The following is a 20,121-nucleotide window of genomic DNA, read 5'->3' on the forward strand; positions in this document are numbered from 1 at the left end:
GGCAGACAGTTGCAGCATTGATGTCGTGACTTGTCACGGGCTGTCACTGAAATCACTAACCAAATGGTATATATAACTATACTATTGGTTAGTATACTATTTGGTTGGTTAGTGCTGAAAATCTGCAGCTACTTTAGGACTAAATATGCATTTACAAGTAAAAATATATTTCTATCAATCAAATCACATATCGAGGATTTATTGTCCAGAAATGGTTGCACTTGTATATTTTATTTTACGGAATCGTGCTACCGGATAGTTTTATTTTATGCAGTGCGCCACACTGATTTCGCAGCCGCTCTTTTTGGTACATTCTAGTCCCTCTTGTTTTTTACCAGTGAACCGCATTAAATTATAGTTTCAGTGCTGAGAGATTTATTAATAATATTAAACAGAACATCAAAATCGAGGAATCTGACTTTCGATGTTGTATTTACGGTATATTTTGAAAATTACAAGGTATATTTCTGAGGGACAGACGGTATATTTTATTAACAAATTCGCGGTCACACTGGATATGACTGGTAAAAATCTGTTTGTGACAAAATAAAAGAAAAAGGTGTATTTCAAGTCAAAGCCCACCCAAAAACAAGTTACTGAAAATGGTAAAGTGCAACGTAAATGCCGACTAATACGTAATTTAATTGGTTGTGCTTGTGCATTTCAGGGACAAAACCAATCGGCCCAAGGGGGATCCAGCGACAAGAAGGATGACAAAGACAAAAAGAAGAAGTACGAGCCACCAATTCCGACTCGCGTTGGAAAGAAGAAGCGCCGCGCAAAGGGACCCGATGCGGCCATGAAACTGCCCCTGGTGACGCCCCATACGCGTTGCCGCTTGAAGCTGCTCAAGCTGGAGCGCATCAAGGATTACCTTATGATGGAGGATGAGTTCATCCGCAACCAGGAGCGCCTGAAGCCGCAAGACGAGAAGAACGAGGAGGAGCGCTCCAAGGTGGACGACCTACGCGGCACACCAATGTCTGTGGGCAATCTGGAGGAGATTATCGACGATAATCACGCGATTGTGTCCACCTCGGTGGGATCCGAGCACTACGTTAGCATTCTGTCGTTTGTGGACAAGGATCAGCTGGAGCCTGGCTGCTCGGTGCTGCTGAATCACAAAGTTCACGCCGTTGTGGGTGTCCTCAGCGATGATACCGATCCCATGGTAACCGTCATGAAGCTGGAGAAGGCCCCGCAGGAAACCTACGCAGACATTGGTGGCCTGGACACTCAGATTCAGGAAATCAAAGAGTCTGTCGAGCTGCCGCTAACGCATCCCGAATACTATGAGGAAATGGGCATCAAGCCACCAAAGGGCGTCATCCTCTATGGCCCACCCGGCACAGGCAAGACTCTGCTTGCCAAGGCCGTGGCCAATCAAACCTCCGCCACGTTCTTGCGCGTCGTGGGCTCGGAGCTGATACAAAAGTATCTGGGCGATGGCCCCAAGCTGGTGCGCGAACTGTTCCGTGTGGCCGAGGAGCATGCACCCTCCATTGTGTTTATCGACGAAATCGACGCAGTCGGCACCAAGCGCTACGACTCGAACTCTGGCGGCGAGCGCGAGATCCAGAGAACTATGTTGGAGCTGCTCAATCAGTTGGATGGCTTCGATTCGCGTGGAGATGTCAAGGTAATCATGGCCACGAATCGCATTGAGACGCTCGACCCGGCGCTCATTCGTCCGGGACGTATCGATCGTAAGATCGAGTTCCCACTGCCCGACGAGAAGACAAAGCGACGCATTTTCACCATCCACACGTCTCGCATGACCCTGGCCGAGGATGTGAACCTCAGCGAGCTGATCATGGCCAAGGATGATCTCTCTGGAGCCGACATCAAGGCTATTTGCACAGAGGCTGGTCTCATGGCACTGCGCGAACGCCGCATGAAGGTGACCAACGAGGACTTTAAGAAATCCAAGGAGAGCGTCCTGTACCGCAAGAAGGAAGGCACGCCCGAGGGATTGTATTTATAAGCTAACACACAGAAATAATATGTTCAGTTAATTTTGATAATTCCCAATCATTTGTATACATTAAACCGGATCAACACTAGGATGAATCCCTGGAAATGAATAAATTCGCAGTCATTGGCAGTGATGCGGCACATTTACCCAATAAGTCGTCCGTGTAGATGCCCTGCTTCTCCGACACCACGGTCAGTGGTTCGTTTTGATGATCCAAGTACTTAAAGTGCTGTTTATCTGTGGCTTTCGGGAGATTCAACTCCTTGTACGCCTTTTGTTCCTTTAATATACTTTCATCCTTAGTGCCCGCTGCTGCAAGTGTGTCGAAAAAGGAGTGAAATTTGGCCAATTCCAGGCCAACGTTTAGTCCATCCGCATAGCCCTGATCGAAGCTAGTTTGAAAGACTTGCTCCCGTCCATCGGCAATACCATCAGCATAGCTTATCTGTTGGAAAAAGAGTATCTTTCTAATTCGTATATAAATTCGTTGTGAGACCACAGCTGACTATCATCATCCCAGGTGGCAACGCCATTTCTGTCTGCACGCTTTTCACGTACCTTTCCAATTTTATCGCGAACGCGCTGGTAATTTGTAAAGCTGACGACTTGAAAGTCGGTTTCCTCATCGGAACTCGCTGCTTGTGACATTATAGGACAGCCAAAATGTGTGGAGGAACTCAGACAACACTTTAAAAAGTCCAATGAACATTTCGCCACACGAATTTTGTCTTCTTCTTAGTGCCGCAACCATTCGCCCCGAACCGTTTGTTATGTTTTTACGCCAAATTTCAATTGATTTGAATTTGCTTTTAAAGATCTGACCTCATCATGGCCGCGGAGGTCGCCAACCTGTTGCTGTCGGTTATCCAGGGTATACCCGCCGGCGCCACCAACGATGATCTCACCAAGGCCCTATCCGATGTGCCGGCCGCCACCCGAGTCGAGGGTCTGAATGTACTGCTGCAACAAGGCGGCATCGAGATCCTAAAGAAAGGCGAGAAGCTTGTCTATCGTGCTAAGGATCCGGAGAAGAAGAGCGCCCTGCCCAAGGATGCCGACAATGAGGAAAAAATCGTCTATGGGATTGTGGAGGAGGGAGTCAACAAGGGCATCTGGATACGAGACATACGCATGAAGTCGAACCTGAATATGACACAGCTGAATAAAATTCTCAAGAATCTGGAAACAAAAAAGCTAATCAAAGCGGTTAAATCTGTGAATGTTAGTATGCATTCCATCGTACAGTTTGGCTTATTAAGTATAATCAAATGCATTTGTTTTAGGCCAGCAAAAAGAAAGTTTACATGCTGTACAACTTGGAGCCAGATCGTTCCATTACAGGCGGTGCCTGGTACCAGGATCAGGACTTTGAAGTTGAGTTTGTCGATGTGCTGAACCAGCAGTGTTTGCGTTTCCTACAAATGAAGCGCGAGAACGCGGAAAAGAAGCGTGACGGCCCGCTGGCCCTCAAGCAACTGTCTTGCTGCACCGTCAACGATGTCCACAAATTCATATCGGATTTGGGCATCAGCAAGGTGACCCTAGACGAAGATGACCTCGAAACCATACTCAAAACGGTTGTCTATGATGGCAATGCGGAGCGCATAATGCAGCAGGATGGCTCCTATGTGTACAGGGCCGTTAATTTACCCCTCCCCCCGACTGGTTTGGTCCAAATGCCCTGCGGCATATGTCCCGTCATCAAGAATTGCTCCAACTGTGGCGATGTCACAGCCATTAAATGTCAATATATGAAGGAATGGCTGGAATAGAAGAGTTTCAAGACATGTTCGTGTTTTATTTCCATCTTTAAAGAGGAGTCCAAGCATACATTAAATTAATCATCAGAAATACACACTCAAAATGTGTAAAGTTCGAAGCATTTCCCAGCATTAAGCCTTTATGAAACATTCGTCATTGGTTGAATAATCAATTATTTGCATTACTTTTCATCCAGCTTAAAGACTGACTTCGATGTATTCTACATTATCTGCGAGCTCTGCATCGGACTCACTTGCCGCTTCTGCGTAACCAATTTTAAAAGCCTTCTGTTCGCCCTTTGTAATCTCATTGAATTCGCAACAAAATTGGTCTGCAGCCTCGGGTGGCAGGGCAATCAATAGACCGCCAGATGTTTCTACAACTTTGCCAGAAAGCAATTTTGTGCTTTGGTCAATTAGTTTGCTAAATTTCACAACATTTTTGATAATTGGCAGTTTGTTGATCTTGAACAAGACCTTGTCCGTTTGGTATTGTGCAAGGTTTCCGGCATGACCCAGTAAACCAAATCCTGTCACATCTGTGGCACAGTGCGCCTGATATTTGTGCATTAAGAGGGCGGCGTTTTTATTCAAATACGACATCGACTTCAGGGCCATCTCAAAGGTCTCGAGTATCTCGTTATCAGTGAACTGGGTTCGAAGGATTTTGTACTTATCAGTTTTATTTGTTTGCCAAATATGGGCATTTGTCGCCAGCTGGGTTCCCAGTGGCTTTGTAAGTACCAGAGCATCTCCCGCTCGGCCATTGGTTGGAAACACGATTTCATCCTTTATGCAGACAGATGTCGCTACGCCGCCAATGATGCACCAAGGATTCAGCTTTAATTGCCTTAGCTTCAAGTTGATTCGGTTGTAGCCGTTTCTGGCCAATGCTTTTCGGAACCCTTGTAGGATTAGTGATGTAACAACATCGCGCTGCTTGTCCGTAAATTCCGTTGAAACACTTATTATCATTTCAAGCGAGTCAATGTCGGTCACGCCAACGGCATATAAATCACTCAAGACATTGGCCAGCGTTATGCCGCCCAATACCTCTGGATCATTTACCAGTGGATAGAAAAAGTCGACAGTTTGTGCAAGCAGATATTCTCCTCCTCCATGCCGTTTGAGTGGCACAACGGCACAATCCATTCCAGCGCCAATGTGGTGTTCGTCATTTTGCTTGGATTGGACTATCTCGGTTCCCCTTAGGTACTTTGTAAGTACATCCTGGGGGATTTTGCAGCCTCATCCCCGTAGGGTGGAGAAATTAGTGAGCTGAAAATCGGGCTCAAGTCCATGTTCTTCTGGTCTAAACATTTTGGTTGTTGGTAGTAGCAGGAAAGGAAACGGTGTGGTGTCATTGTAGTGGTTACTTTGCCATTCGCCACGCAACTCGGTAACAATACGTGGCTGTTGATTCTGTGATTGGCAAAACGAAAATTCCGACAAAAGCTGACAAACGAAACTAAATTCAATTGAAAACGTATTGAGAATGCGATAATTTTTTGTGTCTCGTCTACCTTAGCTTTACACAAGTGTGCCGGCACAACAAACCCCCCAGGTGCAATAAATCTCTGCGAAATAAGAACTCTGCCGACCTCCCAGAAATGGGCCTTTGCAAATGCCCCAAACGATTGGTCACCAACCAATTCTGCTACGAGCATAAACTCAATGTCTGCGAGCACTGTATGGTGCAGTTGCATCCAAAGGTATATATATATATTTGCTTATTCCACACAACACACCTCACAATATAATGTATTTTGTGTGTATTTTCGCATAGTGCATAGTGCAATCCTATTTGCAATGGCTTCGGGACAGCGACTACATTTCCAACTGCAATCTGTGTAGCACTTCGCTGGATCAGGGCGAGTGTGTGCGACTGGTTTGCTACCGTAAGTGGAGTGTCCGGGGCATGCATGCGAACAGAACTCTAATGACACTCGATCCTCCTATTTGTAGACGTCTTTCATTGGGACTGCCTGAATGCTCGCCAAGCCGCTCTGCCTGCCAACACGGCACCGCGCGGCCACAAGTGCCCCAGCTGTGATGTGGAGATATTCCCCAACACCAATCTCGTCTCGCCCGTGGCGGATGCCCTGAAGAACTACCTGGCTCAAGTCAACTGGGGTCGCAATGGCCTCGGCCTGGCTCTGGTAAGCGGCTTAACGAGATATTCGCCGACTATGTCTGTGCGTGTGCTAATTAGAATGCTCTCCAAAAGCTCTCGGAGGATCAGAGTAGCAGCTTGAAGGCCATCAAGGCTAAGGCGGATGCCAATCAGGCGGCTGTCAGCAATATGACCAAAGTGCATCACATTCATTCCGGTGGAGAGCGGGAGCGTGCGAAGCCAAATGGCGGTGATGCCTCCACTCCACATTCCGTGCTCCTAATGGATGCATTTAATCCACCCAGCTCGGGCGACTTTAATGGTACGTAATCATTATCTTTAAGGTTTTGCATTTAATAATTAAATTCTGTTGTTGGTTTGTTCCCACAGCTAGCAGTAGGCGACCTTTGCTGCCACGTCAGTCGCCCATTGGTGGAACGGATCGCGATGACAACAAGTACCAGCGCCGCACGCCGGCTGAGCTGTTCTCGCGTTGGACGCGACGCTTCTATGCACCATCGTCTCGGCCACCGTGGCGACGCACCTGGTTCCTGGTGCTCAGCGGCATTCTGGCCTTTGTCATGTTCATCTATCTGTTGGCATGGATGGGACGCAGCGGCTCCAACGCCGGCCTGGATGAGACCTGGAACAATCCCAATCCGCAACCGAATCACTACGAGTAAATTATTAATTCGAGGAATGTTTTGTCCACCCACGCGCATACGTAGTCCTCATATCCAAAGCCTAGAATCCCCTCCCCTACCCCTCCCGAAAGAATAAAACTTTTACAGATATTTATATAATCTAAAATTGCAACATAATACACACATATTTATGTATATATAAAAGAAAAAACTAATACAGTGTTTAGTCAGCGTGAGGCTTAAGGGCCTGCACTCCGCTCTGCGCCTCTCGACGTGGCTTTGGAGCCGTCTGCTGCATGCGCTTGGGCGCATCTAGGACCTCGTCATATTCGTGCAGCTTCTTGGCCAGGAAGTACATCTCAGCCAGGGCTATGATGAGGGCCACAATAACGCCCAGCAGGATGCGAAAGCCAAAGGGCAGGGGGCCAACCATCAAATTGACGCCAAAGAAACCAAAAGTGAAGCCAGCAGCCACAGAGAAGACGAACTGCAACACAGCAATGATTTGCTTGTTCAGACTTTTAACTACAAGAAAAGAGAAGCATTAATAATCGTTCAATTTGAGGATCTCGATCTGTACACACTTTGATAGGCTATGGTGTCCTCTGGATAATGCTTCAGTCCTGCATCCACATTCTTGGTCATCTTGTGGTACTCCCGATTGTGCTGCTCCGCTCTGAGACGTTCGCAGCGTGCCTCCAGCTCCGGGTTACGTGGCTTCATCTCATTTTTCGGCAACACCAGATCCGATGATTCGATCAACTCAAAGAGAAAGAGATTGCAGATTCCATCTTTGCGCATTTGGATCAGAGTATCATTTAGCCAGTGCATGTCAGTCAGGTATAAGACATTCTTGTATTCCATCGGAGGTTCTGCATCTTCATTTATCTCCTCGGATGATGACTGCTTGCCTTTGGCTGCCTTCTTGTTCTTCTTGCCAGTGGACTTGGCGGCTGGCTCTGCTTCCACGTGCCCATCGGCGCAGAGTCTACGCAGCAGTGCTTGATCAATAATGGGGCGTTTAATGCTGAGCTCTTGCTCCTTGACGATTTGTGTACTCAAAGGTAAAGTGTAGCCTTCGTTCTTCATCAGTTTGGCGACATTTTCGGGCACCTTTTCGAAGTGCTCCTTTTGGGCATCGAGGAACTCCAAAAGCGTCACCGATGGCACAAGGCGCACTCGGGTGTCGATGATTGTTGATTTGAGCATTTTGGAGCGGCGGCTACTATTTCGCAGTGCTCAGCTTCAATTGCAGATCGGAGTAGAGTTCGGCGATTTCTTCCTCCTTTTCTTCAAACGAATTCTCAATGCGAGCGTAGCCGTGCTGTAGATTGGTCAGAAATTCAGATCGGCGCTGCTCACGTGACTGTCGTGCCTCTTGCAACTGAGCGCTGGCCTATAAATACGAAATGCAGTCAGTCATATTTGATAAGCTGGCGTCTCGATTAATGTCCCAATTACCGTCCGTTCTACTTTGGCTTTTTCCAACAGGTTGTTGACTCCGCACAAAAGATTGTTCACTTCGGTGCCCAGAGCGGTGAGGTTTTGCTGGCCCAATGCAATAAAACGCTCTGAAAGATCGTACTTGAGCGATCCTACGGTTTCGGTGACCTGGAAAAGTTTCTCCACTTCGCTGTCGTTGCGCCGCACCTCGAAATTGTCCAGGAAAGCTTCGATCTCGCCGTTAACAAATACGCGATGATCTAGAACGCGAAGCGGCACTTTGTACAACTCTACAGCAGGATAGAATAATTCATTACAGGCGATTATACAGCAGTTTTTCCAAAACATTACCTCGTCCAACCTGGCTTATCATTATTTTTCAACCACCACAGCTGTCACATGAGCAGGAGTAAGGGCATTTTCCAGCACTGCAGTATATTTACGGTGTATTTTGGGATATACTTTTTAGAGTAGTGCGGTATATTTTAGGCCATAAATCGCTGCCACACTGGGCTCACGTTCTCCACTTCTGCCATAAAAATTAGGAAAGAAAAAAATTGGTAAAATCTCAAGCAACTACCAGGATGAGCGAGGAATTCAAACTGCCGAAGCGGTCCAGGAAGCGCACCCGCGACGTTAAGCGCAAGGCCAGGCCAGAGCTGGACGGAGATAACGCGTGGGTGGCGATGCGGTACTATGAGAACTTCGAGCCATTTTGGGACTTTGCAGATAATCTGGAACGAATCGACGATGCGGCGGTGTCGTGCGACGAATTTATAGAACGCTTCGAGCGGCCCTACAAGCCGGTGGTGATACAGGGATGCACTGATGGCTGGATGGCTCTGGAGAAGTGGACCATGTCGCGGCTGGCCAAGAAGTATCGGAACCAGAAGTTCAAGTGCGGCGAGGACAACGAGGGCTACAGCGTGAAAATGAAAATGAAATACTACGTGGAGTACATGCAGGGTACGCGCGACGACAGTCCGCTGTACATCTTCGACAGCAGCTTTGGGGAGCACCACCGCAGGAAGAAGCTGCTCGACGATTACGTGGTGCCAAAGTACTTTAGGGACGATCTGTTCCAGTACTGCGGTGAGAATCGTAGGCCTCCCTACCGCTGGTTTGTGATGGGCCCCTCACGCTCCGGAACGGGCATCCACATCGATCCGCTGGGCACCAGCGCCTGGAATACGCTCATTCGCGGCCACAAGCGATGGTGCCTGTTCCCCACGCAAACGCCCAAGGACTTGCTCAAGGTGACCAGCGCCATGGGCGGCAAGCAGCGTGACGAGGCCATCACCTGGTTCAGCACCATTTACCCGCGCACCAAGCTACCCTCCTGGCCGGAGCAATACAAGCCCATCGAGGTGCTGCAGGGCGAGGGCGACACTGTGTTCGTGCCGGGCGGCTGGTGGCACGTGGTCCTCAACCTGGACGACACCATTGCGATCACCCAGAACTTCAGCTCGAAGACCAACTTTCCGTGTGTCTGGCACAAGACAGTTCGGGGACGGCCCAAGCTGTCGCGCAAGTGGTTGCGTGTGCTGCGCGAGCAGCGTCCAGAGCTGGCGCAAGTCGCCGAAAGTATTAATATAAATGAGAGCACCGGCTTCGCCTCGGATAGCTCCAGTAATTCAAGCTCCTCCTCGTCATCGTCATCCTCATCATCGTCGGAGAGCGACGCGGACGCCGACTCCAATACGGACAGCGGACAGGAGAGTCTCACCGCCAAAAAGAAGAAGAAGCGACGCATGGGCGGCGGTGGCTCCTCCATGGGCTCCACGCGCTCCTGATGCACGGAGCGGGCCAAGCGCAAAGGCTTGCTCTTGCGCCTCTTTCATCGGCAGCTGATGCTCTGCCGGCGGCGTCCCTGTTGCCGTCGCAGCTAGCACTAGACGATCAGCCCCCCCAACACTTGAATGTTTTATTATATTTTTCTACATAGACAAAACGAACACGATGGACGGTGTGGTGCCCGCAGCTCGTGACATCTGTGCTTGTGCGTGGGCCGTCCACCGCCTTCCTCTTGATTTAAATATTGTGTGTGTGTAATGCAATTAACTGACTCATTAGCGTAAAAGCATCCTTAAATGTGGAATGAAATAAACTCGATAATATATTTGTAAAATACATTCTGTCCTTTTAAATAACTTCAAATGTTTTTATTATTTTTACAAAATTACTTTTCTCCGTTTTATTTAGAATTCTCTCTTTTTTTGCGATGTATAAAAGAAACAAAATTACATCGATGGACATGCAACGTACAAGATTTTGTTTTTAGCTAAATTATAGAAGGGGAGGGACCGTAGCAGGCGGTGAGGTGTGGTATGTATAATGTTTTCGCGTAAACTAAACAATGGAATTTAAAATTTCTAGTTAGATTGTGATTGAAATAATAGTTAGATGATAGCTAAATTTTTATTTATGGAACAGCACAGCGTTGCTGAAAGCACTTGCTCTTAAATAAATCACCTTTAATTTGCTACAATTTGTTTTATTCATAATTATTATTTAAAGTTGGTTTTCTTCCCCTTGCGCGCACTCTCCTCTCATCACATCACTCTCTAGATGTTGTTTTCTTTTCGCTGAATGGTGTTCTCGATAGAAAAGTTATTTGAACTTTGATGTTGTTGAACATTGTGTGTTGGTTGTTGTTTTAAGAGTGTTTTTTTTTCTAATTACAGATGTACAGATTTTTGAGTTTTCCTTTTATTTTTATTTATGTATGAATTATTTGTTGTAATTGTGTATAAATTAGAAATTGCGCACGCAGCTTCGTTTTGCTTAAGGTCCGTTTTGTGGTTGGAGTTTGGGTTCGGGATTCCCTTCTGTTCTGTTCGGTTTTCGGTTCTGTTCTATCGTCGGGTATTTGAATTTTGTAGCCAAGTTATCCTCTCAGTTTATGTGTGTGTTTGTTTTATTATGGTTCTTGTTGGTTTTTTATTGTTAACTTAATCGATATACTGCGCTAGCCAACGGAAACCCTCGCCGTAGCCCTGTCGCTTCAGCACGGAGCACATGAACAATTCCAATGGGCGGCCAGGCAGATCGGCACGTACAACTTTGCCCTGAAAACCAAACAAGAAATTTAGTAAACAATAAGAGGAGAGGGAGGATAATTTAGTCATACCTTGCCGGTTGTTAACTGATACAGTCCAAACACATTTCTCAGCTCATCCTCGCTGGCCGCACCGGGCTTATCGATTTTGTTGCCCAATATGAGCACGGGGCAGTTGGACAGCGCCTCATCCGTGAGCAGCGAATCCAGCTCGTTTTTGCTCTCCTGGAAGCGGCCGCGATCCCAGGCGTCTATTAAGAACACAATGGCGTCGACAGCGGGGAAATAGTCTTTCCAGACGCGACGTGCTGCAATAGGTTCAAAATTTAAGTTTAACTTTAAGCCTTAACTTTGGGTGCTTGTGTGTGTGAGTGGTCAGTGCTCCTAAACCTTCATTGTAAGCTTTATAAATTTACATAACATCAGCAAACACGTTCATTGATATGATATCTTTTCAAAAACCAAGAGACGCTGCCTGGCTGTCATCTTTTGTTCGTGCATGATTAGAGCTTGCTCCACAGCGAAACGAAACCGATCGTCACGATGACATGCTCTACTAATATATGTACATTAAATACGTACTACTGTGTGTTCCGTATTTGTGTTGGTTTATCAACTTATCAATTGAGAAAATGCGACCCGGCCCGCATTTCATGCTTCATGCTGACTATTGCCAGCAGCTACCAACTCCGCTCTTTTTTGTCTGATTAGTTTTATTTCGGTGCACATTCCGCGTGCACTCTCTAAATAGTTAATAAATAAGTTTTTGATTCTTGTTGATCTTGGGCACTTTGTTTTGCGTTATCTTTGCGTACTTGTAAATTATTCACACAAATGTAGGTGCACAGTGGTGCAAGAAATCGTTCTTCGGGAAGCATCGACTGAGTCAGAAACATCTAAGAGAAGGTGCACTGCGCGTCATAGACTGCTTATAGCATGCCATGTCTCTTTTATGATTATATTCTAAAAGCTTTCTACATGTTTTTATTTGGCAAAAGTTCAACTAGATGAAAGGTCGCTCGAGGAACGACGAATGGATCTTTGACCACTGTAATGGCATTTCGTTCAACGCTCGTGTGACTGTGGCTGATTGAACGCAACAAATGTGCAAAAGTACAACAAGTTGTGGGTCTCTGTATGAGTGACCCGCTGTGCTATATTTCACGCTGATTGTTGCTGAATCTCTCTGGCTCTTTTGCATATGTCGCCGCCCCATGTATTATATGCAGCCGTGTGGCTATATTTAGAGTTAGGGCACACACGTTCGGAAAAGCTCAAAAATAATGTATGAGTGCTCCTGGTCGAACGCTCAACTTACCTTGAGTGTGGCCACCCAAGTCGAATGTGGTGAAGCGCATATTGCCAATGGACAGCTCCTCGGACGCTGCAGGAGATGGGAGGTTTCATTAGAATGGAGAAACGAGCCACTGGCGACTAATACTCACTGGGATGCAGGGTGGGTACATGCTGTGCCAGCTTATCATCTTTGAGCATGTGCAGTAGCGTGGTCTTGCCAGCATTATCCAAGCCAAGGAACAACAATTTGCCAGACTTTTTCCACAGACCTGCAAGGAGGAAATACAAGTTGAAAAAAAATGCAACCAAACCACCCGAAAAACATGCGGGAAGGTCAAATGATTCGACTAAATCGTCATCAATTAATACACGCCGCTAAACCAATACCATAACGACAGCCAGCTGTGTACACGGCAGCAACAGACACAGGCATCGAAACGCATACATTAGTCAAATTTTTTGGTGTTTCTTTTGTATGCGTTCCAACGTTTGGTCTGGCCTGCCCTGGGCTGGCGTTGCTTTGTTGGCAATCGCTCAAGAAAAGCGACCGTCCCGTTCCCGTTCCGCGCGCTTACCTAAGTATCCTAGGACTCCGGTGAACCAATCCCAGATGAACATCTTGGCTTGTGGTGTTGTTTGGGGTCAGATATTGGCCGAACCTCGAGTGTGAGAGTGTTGTAGGGGGGAAGAAGAGTGCTGGCTGCTGCTGCTCCGCTAAACTACAAACGGGGAGAGATAGAGAGCTGTATTACAGGCGGGCATTACACGGTCGTTGAGTCGCAATTCGCTACAAGTTCAATGTCCAGTCGAAAGCAACAACAGCCATATGTGTAGGAAATCAATTTCCACATCTAGCAAGTGTTCTTGAGCATCGCCGCTTCCGGACTAAACAGCCGATGGGGGCCTTGACACAAATTAATTTCTGGGACATACGCGGGTACTTTTCTTTGTTTTTATACACTATATGCACTTGACATGGCAATTCATATATATATTTTTTAGCAATTATAATTAGGTTAAAAACCTGTTCTTTGTCAACACTTTCTTTCTTTTACATTTCATGGCGCTCTCTCTCTGTGTGTGCGTCTGCGACAGTATGGGTGCGCTGCTGCGAGTGTGTCTGTGTGCTTCTGCTGCTGTCACTGCGTCTGTGTGTGTATGTGGGAACTACGTGGTAACACGCATTATACTTTATAATATCACTAAAGTTTTGCACAATTTCGTAATCACACTTTGGAACCAGGCACAGATCGAGCACCCCCGAGCATCAGGGGCAAGAACGCCGCACCGCACCCTTACGCGGCAGCACACAGCACTCCACCTCCTTATAGGAAGTATAAAAACAGCAGACATTATTTTGCACTACGTGGACAGTGTCGCTCGGAAGGCATTCTATGTTTGTAGTTTGCCGTTTGCTCTTTTGGTTTCCCATACGGCTGGTTGTTGCTCGTTACCGGACATTGTACAGGTGCTTTTAAGGCCCTTGTTTTTGATTAATAATCAATTAATTTACTTTTTTACCTCACGTTTCACGTTTTTATTATTGGAGTCCAGTGTGACCGCGGAATTAGCGATACAATATACTGCGCAACCCTCAAAAATATACCAAAATATACCTTCTCATTTTAAAAATATACCGTGAATATACCGAAATCTTAAATCATACTTGCAAAGTCTTTCAACACTGAAACAGTAACACCAGCCGTCACGATTTTTCCGGTGCGTTTCAAATATGAGCACAGAAATACGCGCCTTTACTCGAAATAATAATAATAAGTTATTAGCCTTATATTATAAACGTTACTCATCTTTATAATTACACTTTTATTTGTGTGATTTATGAAAAACAATTCTTTTCAGGTTCACAATTTTCTCAGCCATTTTTAGTTCTTATATTTTGTTTAATATATTTTATATTGGATACATTATCCGCTCTCCCAGACTAATATTTGTATACCTGATGCCGTACCTGGTAACATATCAACATGCATATATGCATATGTAATTAGAAACAGAGACACTTGACGGAGAATTGGGTTGTGACATCAATACTTATTTTCCGACTGGAACTGCATGGTCCCTCTGTGGATAGCGTTAAAGTAAATATCGATATCGATATATAAATTTAATTATCAGTTTGGCGCGGATTTTCAAACACCCACTCAGCGTGGATCTCAAATAAAGGATTTTGCTTTGCTCATGTCAAATGTCAAATAAAACCCAAGTCTATATTTTCTTAAATATTTAAATTTTATTTCATTTAACTGTATTTAGCTGATGATTAATGGAGTTGGTAGGAGTTATAACGTTAACGAGTTTTTCATGCTAAACGGCATGCCAAAGGGGGATCGGGGCAGGACCTTAGAAATAATTCTTAGAGCGTGTAATACCTAGAGTTACGATAGAAGATGAATAATTGCTGATATGTTAGCTGCTTGGTTCGACTTAGTAGCTAGACTTAGGCGCTAACGATATGGTTTGATTTGGTTGCTTGCAAACGTCTCACAAATGTACAATTCGACTCTGAAACCCGAAGACTTAGAGATAATGTAGATAATACAGGCTTAGATAATACAGACTACTAATTAGAATAAGCTTTTGCTCGATAACTAGTTCGTACTCATTTCCCTCCATTGATTCTTACAGACTAAACAAGAATACTCGACTCCAAAGTAGCTTTCGATTTCGATTTGGTTTTGGTTTTATGTCGATTTTGCATGGCAGTGAAGTAACCGCCTCGCCCCGCCCCATGACCCCTTCTAGCAGTTCATGTAGTTTGGCGCCTCCGTCTCTGTTGTGGGTTCCACTTTGGCAGCGGCCTCTGGGGCCTCGCCACCCACATTCTGATAGACCTCGGCCTGGATCTCGATGCTGCCCACCTGGGGACAGGGCACCTGCTTGGGCTTGAAGCTGCTGCAGCTGGAGGCGGAGGACGAGGAGTGGCTTTTGGTCAGCTTGCCGTAGATGATGTTCGAGCGCTCGTTCAGCTTGATGGGCTGCAGGGTGACGCCGTTCTGGTAGTGCTGCTGGGTGTCGGCGTGCTCCTTCGCCTCCATGATGGTGTTCAGGTAGTTGCTGCTCTGGGAGGAGGCCAGCGGTTGGCTGCCATACACGGGTATGTTCGAGGGGAACATCTGGTAGTGCTCGGAGGTGGAGCCAGTGGGGCTGGTAGGCGTGTGCAGGCGCTGGCAGCTGGACATGGGCGAGGGGAAGACAATCTGGTGGCGCTCATCGCCGGGCGTAGAGCTGGGCGTGAACACGGGACGTGGTGGCGGCGGCACCAGATAGTTGTCCATCAGCGATCCATGGGCACCCAGGCGGCAGTTGTAGCGCCGATCCTCGTGGTCCGAGTGGGTGCCAGAGTCGCCCAGGGAGGCGCCACTGCAGTTGCTGCCCGTGCTGAGGCGGCCCGAGGAGGAGCTGCTGCTCGACACGCTCTGCAGGCTGAGCGAGCTGATGGGCCTTGCGCCCGACTTGAAGCTGCAGCTGGTGGCAATCGAGCTCTTGGTCTCGTCCAACAAGCTGTCGGCACAGCTGCCCGGATGCTTCTCGCCCGGCGACAACTTGGGCCGCGAGAAGAACTTCTTGAACCGCTCGAAGGGTGTCTCCCGCTTCAAATGGGATCGCACCTGCTCCTGGATGCGCTCGTACTCCCGCCGCAGCTGATCGATCTGATCCTGCTTCTCCCGGAAGCTCTGCTGGACATCGTTGCGGTGCTTCCAGCGCTCCACCAGCAGCTCCACATCACGGATGGACAGCACATTGTTCTTGAAGTCGTGCATGATCTCCGCCAGCTCATCGTCAGCGTTCGATCGATTGTGGCTGGAGGCAGAGGCATCGCTGGCACTGCGCTTGAGGGTTCCATATCCAGGCTGTTGGTTGTAGCTGTGGCTCGTCGGTCCAATGGCCAGTCGCGTTGTTGAGCGGCTCATCCGCAGATGCTCCTCCACGGGGCGGTTCGAGGGCTGGAACAAGTAGTTTCCATCATCTGGGGGGCAGCTGCTGTCTGTGGGATTATTCACGGGCACATTCGAGGGCTGCAGCACGTAGTCGTTGCCGGCCATGGCCTGGTTCTCCAGCAGCTGGGAGCACTCCTGGCTGAACTTGTCCGTTTGATAGAGCGGAGCCACTGGTGCATCCACCACGTCCTGGGACTTGTTTTGCTCCTTGGACTGGTAGTAGGGCGGTTCGTTGATGCGCAGCTCGTTGGTGGTTTGCTCGGGTCCGGGTCCTGGCGAGGCGGCAGCCTCAGGCCTTGGCTCCGGCAGCTCCTTCTTCGAGTCCATGTTCTTCTCCGCCGCCGAGCCCTGCAGATTCTCGTCCTCCGTCTCCACGCTGATGTAGTTGAGATTCGAGATGGCCAGTGTCTCCGTTTTGGGCCGCACCTCGGGCGTGTTCTCCCGCTCCGAGCCGCTGGACATTTCCATGTACTCGGCGGAGGGCAACTGCTTCGGTGGCTTGCCACAGGAGGAGGATTTGGTCTTGCCGGGCACCGCCGCAATGACCACCGGCTTGGGGCTGCTCTCGCTCGAAGCGGCGGCCGTGGGGGAGACGCCCTTGAAGTAATGGTACATGGTGGTGAGCTCGTGGAACTCCGAGAAGCTGACAATGTTCTGGGCCAGCTTGTGGTGGCCCTCCTGCTCGGCCAGCTCAAAGGGGGTGCGGCCAGCACAGTTGCGCACGCCACAGGCGGTGTCGCCGCCGGGGCACTCCATCAGCTGGATGCAGAGACGGTTGAGGCCCCAGCGAGCGGCAAAGTGCAGCAGGGTGGGGTACTCCTCCGGACTGGACTCGAGGCGTGTGAAGAAGTGGGGCTGCTTCTCGCAGGGGCCGTTCAGCAGGTGGAAATTGGGTGGCATGTTCCGCTGGAAGCACTGCAGCAGATGCTGATCGAGAGCGTCACGCTCCACGGGGCCGGTGCCCAAGGCATGGCACATGAACTCAATGGGCGAATCCTCCACGCGGAGGAGCTGCTCCAGCTCCCTGAGGCGACTCTCGCACTTGATGGGCCGAGCGCCCAGGCTCTTGTTGTTCTTCTCGATGCGGATCTCAATCATGGTGGAGATCTCCATGCAGGACTCTGGTATGGAGAACTGCAGGGTGTAGGGATTGCGGCACTTGAAGTTGCGCAGCTCGATCAGCTCCCCGGACTTCTCCACCAGCAGCTTGAGAGTGTCGTCCTTCTCGAGCGGCTCGGCCAGCATGGCCACCACCTTGTTCTGGCCGAGTTTCACCTTCTTGGGCAGCACCGTGAATCCCTCCGAGCAGCTGGAGAAGCTGCGCGAGAGGCCGCCGCTGTTGCCGCTGCCGCTGCCGCTGTCCTGGCAGGGCGGACGCTGGCACAGCGCTCGTCCCAGGATGTCCGTGGCAATGCCCAGGATGTTGCTGATCTGCACCTGATCGTTGTCGCGCACCACACAGCGGCGCCACTTGTAGTAGCTTGGCAGCGCCGCCTTGTGCATCTCCTTGACCTTCTCCTCGGCCACATCCAGCAGTATGGCCAGCACCTTCTCCACCCGTATGATGGCCGAGAGTTGGGCCATCAGGAAGCTGTGGGGCAGGGCCAGCAGCGCGGGACACAGAATGACAATCTGCAGCGCAGTGTTCTGGTACTTTTGGGCGATCTCCTCGCTGAAGGGACCATCGTCAATTTTGATGTGCAGAAAACTACAGAAAATAAAGGAAGGAGATTCTAGATCCTGTGCAGCTTTGTGTCGTATCATTCTGTACTCACTTGAATGGTTTCCGTCCGCGCTGTTTGGTGATCTTGTCGAAATGGTTCTTCAGGAAAGTGGCCCGCAAGTAGGCGCGTTCGCTGTGCTTTGCCGTTATGATCAGGATGTCGTCCATGTTGTAGCCACTGTAACCGCTGGCACTCGCTCCACTTGCGTTGTTCGCGTTGCCGCAGTTGTCTGCAAAATGAATGGAAAAGATCGAAGAAGAAAAGCGATGAGTAAAAAGTACTGCGACTGGGAGTCGGAATTGGAATTGGATTTCTGCTGATAAGCAGCGGCCCACAGCGACCCCAAAAATAAGTAATCTACACAAGAATTTGTACAAGTCTCCTCTGTGTTGTGTGTTTGTATCTGTGATAAATAATGTGTTTACTTAGGATTTGACTTGCGTGATTTGTGACCTCTTCAAATAGAACTTCCTTGTTTGACTTTCGGCTAAGAATGGGAAAGGACTCTGCGAGATTGGATGCACACGAATACATATTTGTGGCACTGTGTCATTGCTTATCGGCTGTGCAGTTGCAAGTGGCTAGTGGATCGAATATTCGAGTGGCATTGTGGCAACTAAAACTCCACTCAGATATCATGGGAAATAGGTCTAAGAAGTGCAGAGTTACCTGTAGCCTGTTATCGTTTAAAATTAATCATTTCCCACAGTTAAAGATACAATTTTAGAAGTGAAATATCTTTAAGTATTTAGGAAGAAAGAGTTTCTAAATCTTTCAACATTTATGCGTATATTTTGGAATGTTTTCCGTTCACATTCCACAACGACAGATCCCAGGCGACTGTCGGTTGTGGATGCTTTTAGCCAGATGGATGGTGGGATTTGGTTTTTAGTGCAACGAAAACAAAAAACATTTAAACGAAATAAAACAACATAAATTATTTCAGTGGTAGACAAACATTTCGTCAGTGTGCGGAGGGTATTGTGTCCCGTTTTAGCCACCGAATAGACTAATCAGTTGTTGCATGCCCCAAGAGTAGGAGCTACCGTTTGGCCCATAAATTCAGTCACGTTTAGCGCATTTAAATAAATCTTCACAACGAGGAGACACAAACGCACACACGATGGTGACGGAGACGGAGACGGAGGCGACTGGCAGCGATGTTATCCCTTGGCCAAACCGAAATTTACTGTTGCATCTGCCTCAATCTGAACTGCTTGACACCCACAAATGGCGGGCAGCAGCAGCAGCAGCAGCATCCCGTGGCATCCATCCGCGGCAACTGCGGCATCGCCATCTCCCTTGTGTCTCTTCCTGTTGCCTGTTTCGCATTTCCCTTCTTCTTCCATTTTTTTGCCTCCTTCGTTTTCTCTACTCTTTCGCTTTTGGTTCCACTGCCTTACTCTGCGCTGCCCTGCTGCAGCTGCTCCTCATTATGGAGCACAGGCAGGCAGCAAGGAGCCCGCTCTGCTTTTTCCCCCTTGATTTTTATGACATGGAAGTGAAGTGTAAAAATAAAAGAGAACCCAGCTCCGATACCCTATAGAGAGGGCACATTTTCTACCAGAAGTTAAGCATTAACAAGTCTCCAGTCCTAACAGATAACTTTGTCCTTTCACAGAGTAAATGGCTTACAGAATTAGTCTGAGATTACCCTTTGGTATTCTGTTATACCTCTTGGCAGTCCCTTGTTCCTAACTCACTGAATGGAAAATTCCAACTTCCATCCTCTATGCACATTTCACATGCGAAATATTTTGCCACATATTAGTTGTTATATTCTAAAGAAAGAAAATAAAAGGCGACAACATAATTAAGTGGAACTTTAGGCAGTTTGGGAATGTTACGCTCTACCCTTTGCCGTGATTAATGACATTTGAATCCTGCCTGGTGTACATTTTGTACCAAAAACTTTGCATCCTCCCACTCTTTTGGCTCTACTTTAAAAGGCTTTTGTTACACTCCGAGTTTGGTTTTTTTTTTTTGTGGAAACTTTGATTTTGTGATGGAGGCTGACATTGTCTGGATGTTGGATTGAAATTTATTTCTCAATTACATGGCAGACGACAGTTTTGTCGACGAGGCCGTTGTAAATTGCAAACAGAATGCAAAGTGCAGATCCCGAGGCGATCCCCTGTCTGAGCATTGG

At 48.0% G+C, this 20,121-nt stretch overlaps 10 protein-coding genes across 16 annotated transcripts in view; 4 read left to right on the plus strand and 6 right to left on the minus strand.

Annotated features, from left to right (window-relative positions):
* The first annotated feature begins 487 nt into the window (after positions 1-487).
* On the plus strand, positions 488-2,104 carry LOC117585734 (26S proteasome regulatory subunit 4). Its single transcript, XM_034275379.1, has 2 exons — positions 488-605; positions 668-2,104. Exons 1-2 carry the CDS (start codon positions 603-605, stop codon positions 1,982-1,984), a joined length of 1,320 nt encoding a protein of 439 aa, XP_034131270.1. The 5' UTR covers positions 488-602; the 3' UTR covers positions 1,985-2,104.
* Positions 2,003-2,711, minus strand: LOC117585742 (protein YAE1). Its single transcript, XM_034275390.1, has 2 exons — positions 2,534-2,711; positions 2,003-2,420 (listed from the first exon to the last, which is right to left on the minus strand). Exons 1-2 carry the CDS (start codon positions 2,621-2,623, stop codon positions 2,061-2,063), a joined length of 450 nt encoding a protein of 149 aa, XP_034131281.1. The 5' UTR covers positions 2,624-2,711; the 3' UTR covers positions 2,003-2,060.
* On the plus strand, positions 2,497-3,762 carry LOC117585739 (probable DNA-directed RNA polymerase III subunit RPC6). 2 transcript variants are annotated; one of them, XM_034275385.1, is made up of 3 exons: positions 2,497-2,640; positions 2,791-3,196; positions 3,259-3,762. In XM_034275385.1, exons 2-3 carry the CDS (start codon positions 2,804-2,806, stop codon positions 3,745-3,747), a joined length of 882 nt encoding a protein of 293 aa, XP_034131276.1. In that variant the 5' UTR covers positions 2,497-2,640; positions 2,791-2,803; the 3' UTR covers positions 3,748-3,762. The 2 variants fall into 2 exon arrangements, with proteins under 2 accessions (XP_034131276.1, XP_034131277.1); XM_034275386.1 differs by having other exon boundaries at positions 2,510-2,560.
* On the minus strand, positions 3,753-5,085 carry LOC117585736 (selenide, water dikinase 2). Its single transcript, XM_034275381.1, has one exon. It carries the CDS (start codon positions 5,053-5,055, stop codon positions 3,934-3,936), a length of 1,122 nt encoding a protein of 373 aa, XP_034131272.1. The 5' UTR covers positions 5,056-5,085; the 3' UTR covers positions 3,753-3,933.
* A 66-nt stretch (positions 5,086-5,151) lies between these two features.
* Positions 5,152-6,703, plus strand: LOC117585738 (zinc finger protein-like 1 homolog). Its single transcript, XM_034275383.1, has 5 exons — positions 5,152-5,447; positions 5,522-5,633; positions 5,701-5,894; positions 5,963-6,170; positions 6,239-6,703. Exons 1-5 carry the CDS (start codon positions 5,346-5,348, stop codon positions 6,529-6,531), a joined length of 909 nt encoding a protein of 302 aa, XP_034131274.1. The 5' UTR covers positions 5,152-5,345; the 3' UTR covers positions 6,532-6,703.
* On the minus strand, positions 6,632-7,735 carry LOC117585737 (transmembrane protein 199). Its single transcript, XM_034275382.1, has 2 exons — positions 7,077-7,735; positions 6,632-7,017 (listed from the first exon to the last, which is right to left on the minus strand). The coding sequence occupies exons 1-2, from the start codon at positions 7,699-7,701 to the stop codon at positions 6,716-6,718; spliced, it is 927 nt and encodes a 308-aa protein (XP_034131273.1). The 5' UTR covers positions 7,702-7,735; the 3' UTR covers positions 6,632-6,715.
* On the minus strand, positions 7,684-8,366 carry LOC117585741 (biogenesis of lysosome-related organelles complex 1 subunit 5). Its single transcript, XM_034275389.1, has 3 exons — positions 8,287-8,366; positions 7,954-8,225; positions 7,684-7,888 (listed from the first exon to the last, which is right to left on the minus strand). The coding sequence occupies exons 1-3, from the start codon at positions 8,306-8,308 to the stop codon at positions 7,718-7,720; spliced, it is 465 nt and encodes a 154-aa protein (XP_034131280.1). The 5' UTR covers positions 8,309-8,366; the 3' UTR covers positions 7,684-7,717.
* A 54-nt stretch (positions 8,367-8,420) lies between these two features.
* On the plus strand, positions 8,421-10,065 carry LOC117585735 (bifunctional arginine demethylase and lysyl-hydroxylase PSR). Its single transcript, XM_034275380.1, has one exon. The coding sequence runs from the start codon at positions 8,520-8,522 to the stop codon at positions 9,726-9,728; it is 1,209 nt and encodes a 402-aa protein (XP_034131271.1). The 5' UTR covers positions 8,421-8,519; the 3' UTR covers positions 9,729-10,065.
* An 85-nt stretch (positions 10,066-10,150) lies between these two features.
* Positions 10,151-13,867, minus strand: LOC117585740 (GTP-binding protein SAR1b). 2 transcript variants are annotated; one of them, XM_034275388.1, is made up of 6 exons: positions 13,811-13,867; positions 12,865-13,008; positions 12,439-12,558; positions 12,312-12,377; positions 11,066-11,301; positions 10,151-11,003 (listed from the first exon to the last, which is right to left on the minus strand). In XM_034275388.1, exons 2-6 carry the CDS (start codon positions 12,905-12,907, stop codon positions 10,887-10,889), a joined length of 582 nt encoding a protein of 193 aa, XP_034131279.1. In that variant the 5' UTR covers positions 12,908-13,008; positions 13,811-13,867; the 3' UTR covers positions 10,151-10,886. The 2 variants fall into 2 exon arrangements, with proteins under 2 accessions (XP_034131279.1, XP_034131278.1); XM_034275387.1 differs by lacking the exon at positions 13,811-13,867 and adding an exon at positions 13,744-13,767.
* A 1,129-nt stretch (positions 13,868-14,996) lies between these two features.
* Positions 14,997-20,121, minus strand: part of LOC117585037 (phosphoinositide 3-kinase adapter protein 1) — a 30,976-nt gene continuing 25,851 nt past the window's right edge. For all 5 annotated transcript variants that reach the window (XM_034274291.1, XM_034274290.1, XM_034274289.1 and 2 more), the window contains 2 exons: positions 18,024-18,201; positions 14,997-17,956 (listed from right to left, as the gene is read on the minus strand). In XM_034274291.1, coding sequence (XP_034130182.1) covers positions 15,049-17,956; positions 18,024-18,201 — 3,086 coding nt within the window. In that variant the 3' untranslated portion in view covers positions 14,997-15,048. The remainder of the gene's footprint in view (positions 17,957-18,023; positions 18,202-20,121) is intronic.

This window comes from Drosophila guanche, unplaced genomic scaffold (genome assembly GCF_900245975.1).
Source record: "Drosophila guanche unplaced genomic scaffold, DGUA_6, whole genome shotgun sequence".
NCBI lineage: Eukaryota > Metazoa > Arthropoda > Insecta > Diptera > Drosophilidae > Drosophila > Drosophila guanche.

Excerpts from the sequence above, each read along its gene's own strand:
- LOC117585740 (XM_034275388.1), bottom strand. The coding sequence starts at position 12,907 with ATGTTCATCTGGGATTGGTTCACCGGAGTCCTAGGATACTTAG. Across the intron at positions 11,302-12,311 it reads CTTGGGTGGCCACACTCAAG|CACGTCGCGTCTGGAAAGAC; the intron begins GTAAGTTGAGCG and ends AACCTATTGCAG. Across the intron at positions 11,004-11,065 it reads ATCAGTTAACAACCGGCAAG|GGCAAAGTTGTACGTGCCGA; the intron begins GTATGACTAAAT and ends TTTGGTTTTCAG.
- LOC117585741 (XM_034275389.1), bottom strand. The coding sequence starts at position 8,308 with ATGATAAGCCAGGTTGGACGAG. Across the intron at positions 8,226-8,286 it reads GATAAGCCAGGTTGGACGAG|AGTTGTACAAAGTGCCGCTT; the intron begins GTAATGTTTTGG and ends ATCCTGCTGTAG. Across the intron at positions 7,889-7,953 it reads AAGCCAAAGTAGAACGGACG|GCCAGCGCTCAGTTGCAAGA; the intron begins GTAATTGGGACA and ends TCGTATTTATAG.
- LOC117585737 (XM_034275382.1), bottom strand. The coding sequence starts at position 7,701 with ATGCTCAAATCAACAATCATCGACACCCGAGTGCGCCTTGTGCCATCG. Across the intron at positions 7,018-7,076 it reads GGACACCATAGCCTATCAAA|TTAAAAGTCTGAACAAGCAA; the intron begins GTGTGTACAGAT and ends CTTTTCTTGTAG.
- LOC117585742 (XM_034275390.1), bottom strand. The coding sequence starts at position 2,623 with ATGTCACAAGCAGCGAGTTCCGATGAGGAAACCGACTTTCAAGTCGTC. Across the intron at positions 2,421-2,533 it reads TTCGCGATAAAATTGGAAAG|ATAAGCTATGCTGATGGTAT; the intron begins GTACGTGAAAAG and ends TTTTTCCAACAG.
- LOC117585738 (XM_034275383.1), top strand. The coding sequence starts at position 5,346 with ATGGGCCTTTGCAAATGCCCCAAACGATTGGTCACCAACCAATTCTGC. Across the intron at positions 5,634-5,700 it reads TGTGCGACTGGTTTGCTACC|ACGTCTTTCATTGGGACTGC; the intron begins GTAAGTGGAGTG and ends TCCTATTTGTAG. Across the intron at positions 5,895-5,962 it reads ATGGCCTCGGCCTGGCTCTG|CTCTCGGAGGATCAGAGTAG; the intron begins GTAAGCGGCTTA and ends GCTCTCCAAAAG.
- LOC117585739 (XM_034275385.1), top strand. The coding sequence starts at position 2,804 with ATGGCCGCGGAGGTCGCCAACCTGTTGCTGTCGGTTATCCAGGGTATA. Across the intron at positions 3,197-3,258 it reads AAGCGGTTAAATCTGTGAAT|GCCAGCAAAAAGAAAGTTTA; the intron begins GTTAGTATGCAT and ends CATTTGTTTTAG.
- LOC117585735 (XM_034275380.1), top strand. The coding sequence starts at position 8,520 with ATGAGCGAGGAATTCAAACTGCCGAAGCGGTCCAGGAAGCGCACCCGC.